The sequence below is a fragment of the Mobula birostris genome, unplaced genomic scaffold (genome assembly GCF_030028105.1).
Source record: "Mobula birostris isolate sMobBir1 unplaced genomic scaffold, sMobBir1.hap1 scaffold_2384, whole genome shotgun sequence".
NCBI classification, from domain to species: Eukaryota; Metazoa; Chordata; class Chondrichthyes; order Myliobatiformes; family Myliobatidae; genus Mobula; species Mobula birostris.
The window spans coordinates 12,145-28,469 of record NW_027275433.1 but is presented as its reverse complement, the minus strand read 5'-3'; the positions used below and the strand labels follow the sequence as shown (position 1 = coordinate 28,469).

The window sequence follows — 16,325 nt, the reverse complement described above, 5'->3', positions numbered from 1 at the left end:
TCAGAATAAGCGAGGCCAAGATTAAGGAAGGCATTTTTGTCGGCGCACAAACCAACCAGGTCATCAATGACAGGCGATTCCAACAACTTCTAGTGGGACCGGAGAAAATCGCATGGAAGGTATTCAAGGACGTTGCTGAAATTTTTCTTGGCGTCAAACTACATGCCGCTGATTGGCAACCTGCTCCAAACGTACAAGCTATCGGCTGTAACACGTCACTAAAGATTCACTTTCCGCATTCCCACTTGGACTTCTCCCCTGCCGATCTTGGCTCTGTCGGAGACGAGTGCGGTGAAAGGTTTCACCGGGACAGTACGAGCTCGGAGAGGCGGTATCAAGGGCAACCGTGATCCTTCGACGCCGGCTGATTATTGATGGGACACTCAAACGAGACGGCGCAGGCACCAAAAACCAGGCCGGCGCATGTGGTAGGGGCATCAGCGCCGGACTTCCGAGCCGCGCGGTCCTGGGTTCGAATCTGGCCGGCTCCTTCCACGTTTTCCGTCCGTGAAGGGTCGGGCGTGCTGGGCAACTCCTGAAGACGGACAAACCACTACAGAAGTGGCAAGTTTGCCGTCCGTTGGGTGATGTAACTTGAACGGGCTGAGAAATGCCCCGTGGAATCTGAGGCAGGCGAGTGCGAGGTGTTGGACTTTGATAGGACCGACCAGGATACAGACATCCCACCCTGCAAAAACTCATTTCAGGGAGGTAGCACCGTCAATTTGCGGGAGACTCCCGGAAGAGGTTGAATGTCTGCAAGACAGTAGCTCCTTAGCAGCTAGTTTAAATAATGTTAGCTATTGCTAATGAACGAACGACACCTGTTAAACTCACCTCAACATGTCTTTTACGGTCATTTAACCCACTGCGGGCAATAGAAAAGTCACTGTTGCAAACACTGTCATTATTTTTGACCCCTATTAGGCAGGAGTACACTTTAGGGTAGTCTGGGGTGACACACGTTTTATAGTTTCTTTTTTTTGGAACACTCTGCCATGGCACTCTCTCTCTCTCACTCTCTCTTGCTCTCTCGCTCTCAAAAAAAAAATCGATGTCCGGGATATGGTATATGATTTGCAGGCATCAGGGAGCCGCTATCAATATGCAGGAGACTCCCGGAACTTCCAGGAGAGGTGGGCTGTCTGAGGGCAGGTCTTACAGAGTGAACTGGAGGGCATTGAGGAGTGTGGTAGGACAGAGGGATCTGGGAACTCAAGTCTGTAATTCATTGAAAATGGCGTCACAGTTAGGGAGGGAGGGGAGGGAACGTCGACTCAGACCATTACAGGCCTGCGTCCGGCATTTTCATGCCTTACAAGGCACAGATTGGAAGTCACAGTTAGATGGGGCCATAAAGAAAGCTTTCTGCACATTAACCTTCACAAATCAAAGTACTGAGTATAGGAGATGGGATGTTATGTTGAAGTTGTATCAGACGTTGGTGAGGACCAATTTGGAGTATTGCGTGCAGTTTTGGTCACCTACCTGCAGGAAAGATGTAAAAGAGGTTGAAAGAGTTCAGAGAAAATTCACAAGGATGTTGCCGGGTCTGGGGGACCTGAGTTATCAGGAAAGATTGAATAGGTTGGGACTTAATTCCCCGGGACGTAGAAGATTGAGAGCAAGTTTGATTGAGGTATAGAAAATTATGAGGGGTATCGCTGGGGTAAATGCAAGCAGGCTTTTCCCACCGAGGCTGGGTGGGACGACAACCAGAGGTCAGGGGTTAAGGGTGAAGGGCGAGATTGTGAGGGGAAACTTCTTCACTCGGGAGCGCCAGCGCGCTTCCAACGCCGAAGGGAAGTTTGGACGGGTACTCAGGACAGCAGGGGGCTATGGTCCCGGTATAAATCAACGGCCAGGCGACCAAAGGACCCGCTTTCTGTGGCCGCGCTTCTCCACGACTCGACAGCCGCATTTAACTTACGGTCGCTCGCGGGGCTGTTTTTCCCTTTCTGTTAGCGTGCACCACGAGGACGGCAAACTTCGCCGCGCACGCCGGTGACTTCAAACCCGTCTCCTTCAGAATCAGGGCCGTCATCACCGGCATGCGTGGCAAAACTTGTAGTTTTGCGGCAGTGCATTGCGGAGACAGCCTCAACGCTGGGAGTATCTAGGGACTGGCACGGTGACTTACAGCAAAGTTTTCAACACACTCTCTCCAGTGACAATCAGTCAAATCGAATCAGATCTGATTTTCATGCAACCTTGCTCTGCGGCCAAGGTGCAAAATGTCACACGGGAGCGCTCAAAATAGCCAGAAAAAAAAACAGAACACACACACACACACACTCACTCCAAGACCATCACGCCCCGCAAATTGACAGTACAGTCCCCGGCAACCTAGCCCGCCGTCCCACCAATCGAACACGGGAGGGCGGCCCTCCCCCCAAACCTGGCGCGGACGCCACGCTACACCGCCTCCCGCGACTCCTCCCCCTGCACTGCAGCAGCAGGCGAGCCCGCGGCTTGAGGCCCACGTCCTCGCCACAGCCGAGGCCACGCAGCTCCCACGCCGCCCGTATCACCACCGAACAAGGGAAACGGGTCCGCGGCATCTCACGTTAGCAATCTCCCACGGGAGGCCCCCGCGATTGCAAGGGCAATAAGAAACCCATTTCTAAATTGGTTAGACCGCACGTGTTCAATTCTGGTCGCTTCATTGTCGGCGGTAAGGTACAGCAGAATCAGGCCATTCAGCCCATCGAGCCTGCTGTGTTTTCACCACATTGTCCCTCTCAGCCCCAATCTCCTGCCTTCTCCCCGTATCCCTTCACCCCCTGACCAATCGAGGAACTATCAACCTAACCCTAACTATACCCAATGACTCGGCCTCCACAGCCGCCTGTGGCAACGATTTCAAAAGATTCCCCACCAGCAGCTAAAAAAAAAATTCCTCCTTTGGGGACGTAGCCTCAGGATTCGGAGGAGTAGATTTCAGACGGAGACGGGGAGGATCTGCTTTCGCCAGCGAGAGGTACACCTGTGGAATTCTCTGCCCACGGAGCAGAGAACATCCAAGACAGCAACACAAGCATAGAAGTTGCCGGTGAACGCAGCAGGCCAGGCAGCATCTCTAGGAAGAGGTGCAGTCGACGTTTCGGGCCGAGACCCCTCGTCAGGACTGACGGGAGGAGACCGTAAATACGCCAGGGTTGGACAGGTTTTGGCAGAGTAGGGGCATTAAGGGTTGACGGGGGGGGGGAAAGGCAGGTGGGTGGAGATGAACTTGCACCGCAGTTACAGATTGGCAGGTAGGATGCTGTGGGCGTCACCAAATCGTGGCTGAAAAAAGAGATTGTAGCTGTGTACATATCGTATCGAAAGGACAAGGAGGAAGGCAGAGGGGGTGGCATTTGCTCTGTTGGTTAAAAGTAAATCATCAGAAAACGTCGAATCGTTGGGGTCAGAAAACGTCGAATCGTTGTGGATAGAGCTGAGGAACCGCCCAGCTAAAAAGCCCCCGATGGCAGTCGTACACAGACCCCCAAACATCGGCAAGGATGTGGTCTACAAGTTGCGACGGGAGATAGAAGACGCATGCCAAAAGGGCGACGTTGCAATTTGCAGGCAGCTTGGGAAAATCAGCTCGGTGCTAGATTCCAGAAGGGAAAATTTCTGGAGTGCCTGCGAGATGGCTTTTTAGAGCAGGTCGTATTACAACCTCACCCCATTACAGCAATGTTTGGGTTACCAATGATAGAAAATAGTTACCTATTCCCTTCAGCCTGCCGGATGATTGCATTGCTTACATTAGTGGCTAGAAGATCTACCTTATTGAATTGGACAGAGGCAAATCCTCCTACTAAAGAAAACCAAAGAAATTTGACCTGTCCCCTAAAACCCTCACTAATTTTTATAGATGCACCGTAGAAAGCATTCTCCTAGGGTGCACCATAACCTGGTATGGAAGTTGTCCTGTCCAAGACCGGAAGAAGCTGCAGAAGATCGTGAACACGGTGCAGCACATCACACAAACCAATCTTCCGTCCCTGGGCTCACTTCACACCGCACGCTGTCGGAGCAGTGCTGCCAGGATAATCAAGGACACGACCCACCCGGCCAACACACTTTCCGTCCCCCTTCCCTCCGGGAGAAGGCTCAGGAGCTTGAAGACTCGTACAGCCAGATTTGGGAACAGCTTCTTTCCAACTGTGATAAGACTGCTGAATGGATCCTGACCCGGATCTGGGCCGTACTCTCCAAATATCCGGACCTGCCTCTCGGTTCTTTTGCACTACCTTACTTCCCATTTTCTATTTATGATTTACAATTTAAATTTTTAATATTTACTAATTTTTACTATTTTTAATAATTAATATTTGTAATCCAGGGAGCGGAAAGCGCAAAATCAGATATCGCTGTGATGATTGTACGTTCTAGTACCAATTGTTTGGCGACAATAAAGTATAAAATATACTACATTTCAATGGTTTTCTCAAACTATATCTTGCTTAAATTTAGAGAAAATTAGAAGTGGCACCTCTGTTCCCTTGGTTAAATTTGAAGAAACTTGGAGACCACTTATTCAACATTTTCATATGATGTAGTTTGACCTTTCTTGAATCCTTTTTTTAAAACTAAAGATACACGGATAGAGGAGTAGAGTTAACGACATTAATGATTGTATCCCATGTAATATGTTAGCCCAACTTTGTTTTAGTTTTGTTTAGTTTTACTTTGCTTTATTTAGTGTTTTTTTCTTTACTAGTTTGGGGGTCTGTTCCAGGTTGAGTCGGTGGTGAAGAAGGCGAATGCAATGTTGGCATTCATTTCTAGAGGAATAGAGTATAGGAGCAGGGATGTGATGTTGAGGCTCCATAAGGCGCTGGTGAGACCTCACTCGCATTACTGTGGACAGTTTTGGTCTCCTTATTTAAGAAAGGATGTGCTGACGTTGGAGAAGGTATAGAGAAGATCCACTAGAATGATTCCGGGAATGAGAGGGTTAACATATGAGGAACGCTTGTCCGCTCTTGGACTGTATTCCTTGGAGTTTAGATGAATGAGGAGGGACCTCGTAGAAACATTTCGAATGTTGAAAGGCATGGACAGAGTGGATGTGGCAAAGTTGTTTCCCATGGTGGGGGAGTCTAGTACGACAGGGCATGACTTAAGGATTGAAGGGCGCACGTTCAGAACGGAGATGTGAAGAAATTTTTTTTAAGTCAGAGTGTGGTGAATCTATGGAATTTGTTGCCACGGGCGGCAGTGGAGGCCAAATCATTGGGTGTATTTAAGGCAGAGATTGATAGGTATCTGAGTAGTCAGGGCGTCAAAGGTTATGGTGAGAAGGCGGGGGAGTGGGACTAAACGGGAGGATGGATCACCTCATGATAAAATGGCGGAGCAGACTCGATGGGCCGAATGGCCGACTTCTGCTCCTTTGTCTTACGGTCTTCTTTTTTTTTAAAGTTCCCCCCCCCCCACCCCACTTATCCTTTACCATGTTCAATTATATTCAGAGTTGGGGGGATCTAACATACTTGCATTATTAGCAATTTTATATCTGCAAGTGTTGATTATCGATAATGTAATACCATCCTCTGTTTATTTTTATTATTGTTACGTTTATAATTTTCTGCTCCTCCACACTACCAAGTACCAGGTATTACGGTGGAGTAAAGGGAATGACAGAGGCACGAGACACAGGAGCTGGCCAGAATTGATCAGGAAAAGAACACTGGCAGGGGTGACGGCAGAGGGGCAGGGGCTGGGATTTCCGGATGCACAATTCGGAAGGTGCAGTATACATGCATCCCAGAAAGGAAGAAGTATTCTAAAGGAAAGGTGACACAACCATGGCTAACAAGAGAAGTCAAAGCCAACATAACAGCCAAAGAGAGGGCACCTAATAGAGCAAACATTCATGGGAAGCTTTTAAAAACCAACAGAAGGCAACTGAAAAAAGTCATTTAAAAAGTGAAAGTGGAATACAAAGGTAAACTAGCCACTTAAAAACTATACCAAAAGTTTCTTCAGATGAAGTGTAAGAGAGGCGAAAGCGGATATTGAATCACTGGAAAATGATGCTGGAGAGGTAGGAATGGGGCCCAAGGGAACAGCAGATGAACTGAGTAAGTATTTTGCGTCAGTCTTCACGGTGGAGGACACTAACGGTCCCAGGCGTCAGGGGTCACGAAGTGCGTGACGTTACCATTACTAGGGAGAAGAGTCTTGGGAAACTGGAAGGCCTGAAGATAGGTAAGTCACCTGGACTGGTCAAAGAGCACCGAGGCCAACTACAAGAAGGGTCAGAGCCGCCTCTATTTCCTGAGGAGACTGAGGTCCTTTAACATCATGCTGAGGATGTTCTACGAGTCTGTGGTGGCCAGTGCGATCATGTTTGCCGTTGTGTGCTGGGGCAGCAGGCTGAGGGTAGCAGACACCAACAGAATCAACAAACTCATTCGTAAGGCCAGTGATGTCGTGGGGATGGAACTGGTCTCTCTGACGGTGGTGTCTGAAAAGAGGATGCTGTCCAAGTTGCATGCCATCTTGGACAATGTCTCCCATCCACTACATAATGTACTGGGTGGGCACAGGAGTACATTCAGCCAGAGACTCATTCCACCGAGATGCAACACAGAGCGTCATAGGAAGTCATTCCTGCCTGTGACCATCAAACTTTACAACTCCTCCCTTGGAGGGTCAGACACCCTGAGCCAATAGGCTGGTCCTGGACTTATTTCCTGGCGTAATTTACATATTACTATTTAATTATTGATGGTTTTATATCGCTATATTTCTACTCTATTCTTGGTTGGTGCAACTGTAACGAAAACCAATTTCCCTCTGGATCAATAAAGTATGACTATGGACCATGGACCAGATGGTGTACACCCTGGAGTTCTGAACGAGGAGGCCGAGGAGATTGCGGAGGCATCAGTAACGATCTTTCAAGAATCACCAGATCCTGGAACGGTACCAGGAGACTGGAAAATTGCAAACGCCACTCCACCGCTCCAGAAGGGAGGGAGGCAAGAGAAAGGAAACTTGGGTTGGCAGATTTACCATATATAAAGAGACTGAGTCTGAGTCCTCGGAGAGAGAATGAGAAGAGCCCTCACTGAAGCCTACAAAATTCTTACAGGGCTGAACAGGTTAGATGCAGAGAAGATCCAACAAAAAAACTGGGGTCACAGACTCAAAATAGGGATAGCACTGAGATGAGGAGAAATCATCCATGCTGATAGTGGGGAATTTTTGAAATTCTCTACTGCAGAAGATCATGGTAACTCGGATAATGACATCGGGGATCTGATTGAAACGTATAAAATCCTAAAGGGATTGGACAGGCTAGATGCAGGAAGATTGTTCCCGATGTTGGGGAAGTCCAGAACGAGGGGTCACAGTTTGAGGATAGAGGGGAAGCCTTTTAGGACCGAGATTAGGAAAAACTTCTTCACACAGGGAGTGGTGAATCTGTGGAATTCTCTGCCACAGGAAACAGTTGAGGCCAGTTCATTGGCTATATTTAAGAGGGAGTTAGATATGGCCCTTGTGGCTACGGGGATCAGGGGGTATGGAGGGAAGGCTGGGGCGGTGTTCTGAGTTGGATGATCAGCCATGATCGTAATAAATGGCAGTGCAGGCTCGAAGGGCCGAATGGCCTACTCCTGCACCTATTTTCTATGTTTCTATGAAACGAAAGGCCAGTCAGCCTGAAAGGGCAAAGAAGTGGCAGATGGAATACAGTGTCGGGAAGTGGTAGCAGGAACGAAAAGACTGTTTTCTGAATGAAGAGAAAGTATATTGGGAAAAAAACCTGAGGCACAAAGGGACTTGGGAGCCCTTGTGCAGGATTCTCTACAAGTTAGCTCGCAGGTCGAGTCTGTGGTGAGGAAGGCAAATGCAACGTTAGCATTCATTTCAAGAGGACGACAAAAAAAAGGATAGAACGCTGAGAATTTACAAAACACTGGTAATGCCTCGCTTGGAACAATGTGAGCAGTTTTGGGCCCCTTATCTTAGAAAGGATGTGCTGAAACTGGAGAGGGTTCCAAAGAGGGCTATGAAAATGATTCCAGGATTGAAAGGCTTGGCACACGAGAAGAGTTTGACGTCTCTGGGCCTGTATTCACCGCAATTCAGAAGAATGAGGGCTGACCTCATTGAAACCTATCAAATGGTGAAAGGCCTCGAGAGAGTGGATGTGGAGAGGATGTTTCCTAGAGTGGGGGAGTCTAGGACCAGAGGACACAGAGTGGATGTGGGGAGGATGTTTCCTATAGTGGGGGAGTCTGGGACCAGAGGACACAGATAGAGTGGATGTGGAGAGGATGTTTCCTAGAGTGGGGGAGTCTCGGACCAGAGGACACAGATGGAGTGGATGTGGAGAGGATGTTTCCTGTAGTGGGGGAGTCTGGGACCAGAGGACACAGATAGAGTGGATGTGGAGAGGATGTTTCCTGTAGTGTGGGAGTCTAGGACCAGAGGACACAGATAGAGTGGACGTGGAGAGGATGTTTCCTGTAGTGGGGGAGTCTCGGACCGGAGGACACAGACAGAGTGGATGTGGAGAGGATGTTTCCTGTAGTGGGGGGAGTCTCGGACCAGAGGACACAGATGGAGTGGATGTGGAGAGGATGTTTCCTGTAGTGGGGGAGTCTGGGACCAGAGGACACAGATAGAGTGGATGTGGAGAGGATGTTTCCTATAGTGGGGGAGTCTGGGACCAGAGGACACAGATAGAGTGGATGTGGAGAGGATGTTTCCTGTAGTGGGGGAGTCTGGGACCAGAGGACACAGATAGAGTGGATGTGGAGAGGATGTTTCCTAGAGTGGGGGAGTCTCGGACCAGAGGACACAGATGGAGTGGATGTGGAGAGGATGTTTCCTGTAGTGGGGGAGTCTGGGACCAGAGGGCACAGATAGAGTGGATGTGGAGAGGATGTTTCCTGTAGTGGGGGAGTCTAGGACCAGAGGACACAGATGGAGTGGATGTGGAGAGGATGTTTCCTGTAGTGGGGGAGTCTGGGACCAGAGGGCACAGATAGAGTGGATGTGGAGAGGATGTTTCCTGTAGTGGGGGAGTCTAGGACCAGAGGATACAGATAGAGTGGATGTAGAGAGGATGTTTCCTGTAGTGGGAGAGTCTAGAACCAGAGGACACAGATAGAGTGGATGTGGAGAGGATGTTTCCTGTAGTGGGGGAGTCTCGGACCAGAGGACACAGATGGAGTGGATGTGGAGAGGATGTTTCCTGTAGTGGGGGAGTCTGGGACCAGAGGACACAGATAGAGTGGATGTGGAGAGGATGTTTCCTATAGTGGGGGAGTCTGGGACCAGAGGACACAGATAGAGTGGATGTGGAGAGGATGTTTCCTGTAGTGGGGGAGTCTGGGACCAGAGGACACAGATAGAGTGGATGTGGAGAGGATGTTTCCTAGAGTGGGGGAGTCTCGGACCAGAGGACACAGATGGAGTGGATGTGGAGAGGATGTTTCCTGTAGTGGGGGAGTCTGGGACCAGAGGGCACAGATAGAGTGGATGTGGAGAGGATGTTTCCTGTAGTGGGGGAGTCTAGGACCAGAGGACACAGATGGAGTGGATATGGAGAGGATGTTTCCTGTAGTGGGGGAGTCTGGGACCAGAGGGCACAGATAGAGTGGATGTGGAGAGGATGTTTCCTGTAGTGGGGGAGTCTAGGACCAGAGGATACAGATAGAGTGGATGTAGAGAGGATGTTTCCTGTAGTGGGAGAGTCTAGAACCAGAGGACACAGATAGAGTGGATGTGGAGAGGATGTTTCCTGTAGTGGGGGAGTCTCGGACCAGAGGACACAGATAGAGTGGATGTGGAGAGGATGTTTCCTGTAGTGGGGGAGTCTAGGACCAGAGGACACAGATAGAGTGGATGTGGAGAGGATGTTTCCTATAGTGGAGGAGTCGAGGACCAGAGGACACAGATAGAGTGGATGTGGAGAGGATGTTTCCTGTAGTGGGGGAGTCTCGGACCAGAGGACACAGATAGAGTGGATGTGGAGAGGATGTTTCCTGTAGTGGGGGAGTCTAGGACCAGAGGACACAGATAGAGTGGATGTGGAGAGGATGTTTCCTATAGTGGGGGAGCCTCGGACCAGAGGACACAGATAGAGTGGATGTGGAGAGGATGTTTCCTGTAGTGGGGGAGTCTAGGACCAGAGGACACAGATAGAGTGGATGTGGAGAGGATGTTTCCTATAGTGGGGGAGTCTCGGACCAGAGGACACAGATAGAGTGGATGTGGAGAGGATGTTTCCTGTAGTGGGGGAGTCTGGGACCAGAGGACACAGATAGAGTGGATGTGGAGAGGATGTTTCCTATAGTGGAGGAGTCGAGGACCAGAGGACACAGATAGAGTGGATGTGGAGAGGATGTTTCCTGTAGTGGGGGAGTCTCGGACCAGAGGACACAGATAGAGTGGATGTGGAGAGGATGTTTCCTGTAGTGGGGGAGTCTAGGACCAGAGGACACAGATAGAGTGGATGTGGAGAGGATGTTTCCTGTAGTGGGGGAGTCTAGGACCAGAGGACTGAGATAGAGTGGATGTGGAGAGGATGTTTCCTGTAGTGGGGGAGTCTAGGACCAGAGGACACAGATAGAGTGGATGTGGAGAGGATGTTTCCTGTAGTGGGGGAGTCTGGGACCAGAGGACTCAGATAGAGTGGATGGGGAGAGGATGTTTCCTGTAGTGGGGGAGTCTGGGACCAGAGGACACAGATAGAGTGGATGTGGAGAGGATGTTTCCTATAGTGGGGGAGTCTGGGACCAGAGGACACAGATAGAGTGGATGTGGAGAGGATGTTTCCTGTAGTGGGGGAGTCTAGGACCAGAGGACACAGATAGAGTGGATGTGGAGAGGATGTTTCCTGTAGTGGGGGAGTCTAGGACCAGAGAACACAGATAGAGTGGATGGGGAGAGGATGTTTCCTGTAGTGGGGGAGTCTGGGACCAGAGGACACAGATAGAGTGGATGTGGAGAGGATGTTTCCTATAGTGGGGGAGTCTGGGACCAGAGGACACAGATAGAGTGGATGTGGAGAGGATGTTTCCTGTAGTGGGGGAGTCTGGGACCAGAGGACACAGATAGAGTGGATGCGGAGAGGATGTTTCCTGTAGTGTGGGAGTCTAGGACCAGAGGACACAGATAGAGTGGATGTGGAGAGGATGTTTCCTGTAGTAGGGGAGTCTAGGACCAGAGGACACAGATAGAGTGGATGTGGAGAGGATGTTTCCTGTAGTGGGGGAGTCTAGGACCAGAGGACACAGATAGAGTGGATGTGGAGAGGATGTTTCCTGTAGTAGGGGAGTCTAGGACCAGAGGACACAGATAGAGTGGATGTGGAGAGGATGTTTCCTACAGTGGGGGAGTCTAGGGCCAGAGGACACAGATAGAGTGGATGTGGAGAGGATGTTTCCTGTAGTGGGGGAGTCTGGGACCAGAGGACACAGATAGAGTGGATGTGGAGAGGATGTTTCCTGTAGTGGGCGAGTCTGGGACCAGAGGACACAGACAGAGTGGATGTGGAGAGGATGTTTCCTATAGTGGGGGAGTCTAGGACCAGAGGACACAGATAAAGTGGATGTGGAGAGGATGTTTCCTGTGGTGGGGGAGTCTAGGACCAGAGGACAAAGATAGAGTGGATGTGGAGAGTATGTTTTCTGTAGTGGGGGAGTCTCGGACCAGAGGACACAGATAGAGTGGATGTGGAGAGGATGTTTCCTGTAGTGGGGGAGTCTGGGACCAGAGGACACAGACAGAGTGGATGTGGAGAGGATGTTTCCTGTAGTGGGGGAGTCTAGGACCAGAGGACACAGATAGAGTGGATGTGGAGAGGATGTTTCCTGTAGTGGGGGAGTCTAGGACCAGAGGACACAGATAGAGTGGATGTGGAGAGGATGTTTCCTGTAGTGGGCGAGTCTGGGACCAGAGGACACAGATAGAGTGGATGTGGGGAGGATGTTTCCTGTAGTTGGGGAGTCTAGGACCAGAGGACACAGATAGAGTGGATGTGGAGAGGATGTTTCCTGTAGTGGGGGAGTCTCGGACCAGAGGACACAGATAGAGTGGATGTGGAGAGGATGTTTCCTGTAGTGGGGGAGTCTAGGACCAGAGGACACAGATAGAGTGGATGTGGAGAGGATGTTTCCTGTAGTGAGGGAGTATAGGACCAGAGGACACAGATAGAGTGGATGTGGAGTGGATGTTTCCTGTTGTGGGGGAGTCTAGGACCAGAGGACACAGATAGAGTGGATGTGGAGAGGATGTTTCCTGTAGTGGGGGAGTCTAGGACCAGAGGACACAGATAGAGTGGCTGTGGAGAGGATGTTTCCTATAGTGGGGGAGTCTAGGACCAGAGGACACAGATAGAGTGGATGTGGAGAGGGTGTTTCCTGTAGTGGGGGAGTCTCAGACCAGAGGACACAGATAGAGTGGATGTGGAGAGGATGTTTCCTATAGTGGTGGAGTCTCGGACCAGAGGACACAGATAGAGTGGATGTGGAGAGGATGTTTCCTGTAGTGGGGGAGTCTAGGACCAGAGGACACAGATAGAGTGGATGTGGAGAGGATGTTTCCTGTAGTGGGGGAGTCTCGGACCAGAGGGCACAGATAGAGTGGATGTGGAGAGGATGTTTCCTGTAGTGGGGGAGTCTCGGACCAGAGGACACAGATAGAGTGGATGTGGAGAGGATGTTTCCTGTAGTGGGGGAGTCTAGGACCAGAGGACACAGATAGAGTGGATGTGGAGAGGATGTTTCCTATAGTGGGGGGAGTCTGGGACCAGAGGACACAGATAGAGTGGCTGTGGAGAGGATGTTTCCTATAGTGGGGGAGTCTAGGACCAGAGGACACAGATAGAGTGGATGTGGAGAGGATGTTGTCTGTAGTGGGGGAGTCTAGGACCACAGGACACAGATAGAGTGGATGTGGAGAGGATGTTTCCTGTAGTGGGGGAGTCTCGGACCAGAGGACACAGATAGAGTGGATGTGGAGAGGATGTTTCCTATAGTGGGGGAGTCTAGGACCAGAGGACACAGATAGAGTGGATGTGGAGAGGATGTTTCCTGTAGTGGGGGAGTCTAGGACCAGAGGACACAGATAGAGTGGATGTGGAGAGGATGTTTCCTGTAGTGGGGGAGTCTAGGACCAGAGGACACAGATAGAGTGGATGTGGAGAGGATGTTTCCTGTAGTGGGGGAGTGAAGGACCAGAGGACACAGATAGAGTGGCTGTGGAGAGGATGTTTCCTATAGTGGGGGAGTCTAGCTGTGACACTGCTGAACCTCTCATCACAGCACTTACGGATCCGCAGGTAACCGGCACTTAACGAGCAGTGGACCGGCGTAGCCAGCAGGAAACCGCCATGGGCATCGGTAACTAGCAGCGGCAGGGTCTGAAACTCGTCATACCCACCCATAACTAGCAGGGGACACCCAAGCCCCCTGTTGGGTAGCACCGACTAGCCGTTCCCACCGGTAGTCAGCAGAGGGAACTCCAACACAGGGTCAGCCCCTGCTGACTAGCAGTGCCCATCGGTAACTAGCAGAGGAGGCCCCCAAATGCCCGGTTAAGCACTACTAACTGGTGCTGCCGACCAACAGTGCCCGGGTCACACCGGGCCCAGGTCAACGGTGGAGAACTAGTAACCGGTAACTAGTGGAAGGGGCCCAGACATCTGGTTAAGCAGCACAAACTAGCAAAATCCACCGTTAACTAGCAGGAACCCCTCCCCCCCCCCAAAATGCATGGCTAGGCAGGGCTAACCACTAATACAGAGCACAGGAGGCCTAAATCCCCGGTTAACCAGCAGCCCCAGCCATTAACTAGCAGGGTGATCCGGTAAATCAGCGATTAACCACGATTAACCAGCGGCGGGGGTGAGGGCCCGAACCCGTCGTTAACCAGCGGCCCACCCCGCCCCCCCCTCACCCCCTCGCAACCACCCCGCCCCCCTCCCCCGTCCCCGGTAACCCGGTAACCCGGTAACCGGCGGTAACTAGCGATAACCAGCGGGTTAACCCCGGACTCACTCCAACACAGCAGCGACATGGCGCCGTCCGCGCTCCCGCCTGCTCCCGCCGCGCCTGCGTCACGGCGTCTTTGCGTCGCCTCGCCGGCTGACGTCACCGCGCACGGGGGGGGAGGGGAGGGGGCGGGAGGAAAGGGATAGGTCCAGGGAGAGGGGCAGAAGGGAAGGAGGGTGGATTTGGGGGCGATGGGGAGGACACTGCGGTGGGGAGAGTTGGTGAGGGGGATGAAATCAGAATCAGAACGGGGTTTAATATCACCAGCGTATGTCATGAGATGTGTGACAATAATTAATCAGATTATTAGATTATGAGGGCACTCAGTCCTCGTTTTATTGTCATTTAGAAATGCATGCATTAAAAAAAATGATACAATGTTCCTCCAGAATGATACCACAAGAAACACAGGGCAAACCAAGACTAAAACTGACAAAAACCACATAATTATAACATGCAACACACATCAAAGTTGCTGGTGAGCGCAGCAGGCCAGGCAGCATCTCTAGGAAGAGGTACAGTCGACATTTCGGGCCGAGACCCTTCGTCAGGACTAACTGAAGGAAGAGCGAGTAAGAGATTTGAAAGTGGGAGGGAGAGGGGGAGATCCAAAATGATAGGAGAAGACAGGAGGGGGAGGGATGGAGCCAAGAGCTAGACAGGTGATAGGCAAAAGGGATATGAGAAGATCATGGGACAGGAGGTCCGGGGAGGAAGACAAGGGGGCGGGGGAACCCAGAGGATGGGCAAGGGGTATAGTCGGAGGGACAGAGGGAGAAAAAGGAGAGAGAGAGAAAGAATGTGTGCATAAAAATAAATAACGGATGGGGTACGAGGGGGAGGTGGGGCATTAGCGGAAGTTAGAGAAGTCAATGTTCATGCCATCAGGTTGGAGGCTACCCAGACGGAATATCAGGTGCTGTTCCTGCAACCTGAGTGTGGCCTCATCTTTACAGTAGAGGAGGCCGTGGATAGACGTATCAGAATGGGAATGGGACATGGAATTAAAATGGGTGGCCACTGGGAGATCCTGCTTTCTCTGGCGGACAGAGCATTTCCCAGTCTGCGTCGGGTCGCACCAATATAGAGAAGGCCACATCGGGAGCACCGGACGCAGTATAATTATAACATATATTTTATACTTTATTGTCGCCAAACAATCAGTACGAGAACGTACAGTCATCACAGCGATATTTCGTTCTGCACTTCCCACTCCCTGGATTACAAATATTGAATATTAAAATATTTAAAATAGTTAAAATTAGTAAATATTAAATATTTAAATAATAAATCATAAATAGAAAATAGAAAACTGGAAAGTAAGGTAGTGCAAAAAAAGCGAGAGGCAGGTCCGGATATTTGGAGGGTACGGCCCAGATCCGGGTCGGGATCCGTTCAGCAGTCTTATCACAGTTGGAAAGAAGCTGTTCCCAAATCTGGCCATATGAGTCTTCAAGCTTCTGAGCCTTCTCCCGGAGGGGAGAGGGACGAAAAGTGTGTTGGCCGGGTGGGTCGGGTCCTTGATTATCCTGGCAGCACTGCTCCGACAGCGTGCGGTGTAAAGTGAGTCCACGGACGGAAGATTGGTTTGTGTGATGTGTTCACGATCTTCTGCAGCTTCTTCTGATCTTGGACAGGACAGCTTCCATACCAGGTTGTGATGCACCCTAGAAGAATGCTTTCTATAGTGCATCTATAAAAATTAATGAGGGTTTTAGGGGACAGGCCAAATTTCTTTAGTTTTCTCAGGAAGTAAAGGCGCTGGTGGGCCTTCTTGGCAGTGACTCTGTTTGGTTGGACCAAGTCAGGTCATTTGTGATATTGACCCCGAGGAACTTAAAGCTTTTGACCTGGTCCACTTGCACACCATCGATGTAAATTGGGTCGTGCGGTCCGCTACTCCTTCTGAAGTCAACAACCAATTCCTTCGTCTTGCTGACGTTGAGGGATAGGATTGTGTAAATTCTGATCCATTATTGCAAACAGCAAGTAAATGAATGTTAAGACTTTTTACTAGAGTATAAAAGGGAGGGTATAAAGCCGAGGCTTTATAAAGCACTTGCCAGGCCTCACTTGGAGTGTTGTGAGCAGTTTCGGGCCCCTCATCATAGAAGGGGTGTGCTGATATTGAAGAGGGTCCACAGCAGGTTCACGAGAACGATTCCGGGATTGAACAACTTCTCGTATGAGGAGCGTCTGATGGATCTAGGCCCGTCACTGGAATTCAGAAGAATGCGGTGGGGGGGGGCAGGTGGCGGGGGCTGACCTCATTGAAACCGATCGAATGTCCGTTCTGCGATGTCAAATTTGTCA

General features: G+C 50.5%; 1 protein-coding gene across 1 annotated transcript in view; it reads right to left on the bottom strand.

Annotated features, from left to right (window-relative positions):
- Nucleotides 1–14,085, bottom strand: part of LOC140192736 (pre-mRNA-processing factor 19) — a gene marked incomplete at its 3' end in the record, with an annotated part of 36,903 nt that extends 22,818 nt beyond the window's left edge. The window contains exon 1 of the mRNA XM_072250242.1: nt 14,019–14,085. Within this exon, the coding sequence (XP_072106343.1) occupies nt 14,019–14,037 (19 nt within the window). The remainder of the gene's footprint in view (nt 1–14,018) is intronic.
- Between the last annotated feature and the right edge of the window lie 2,240 nt (nt 14,086–16,325).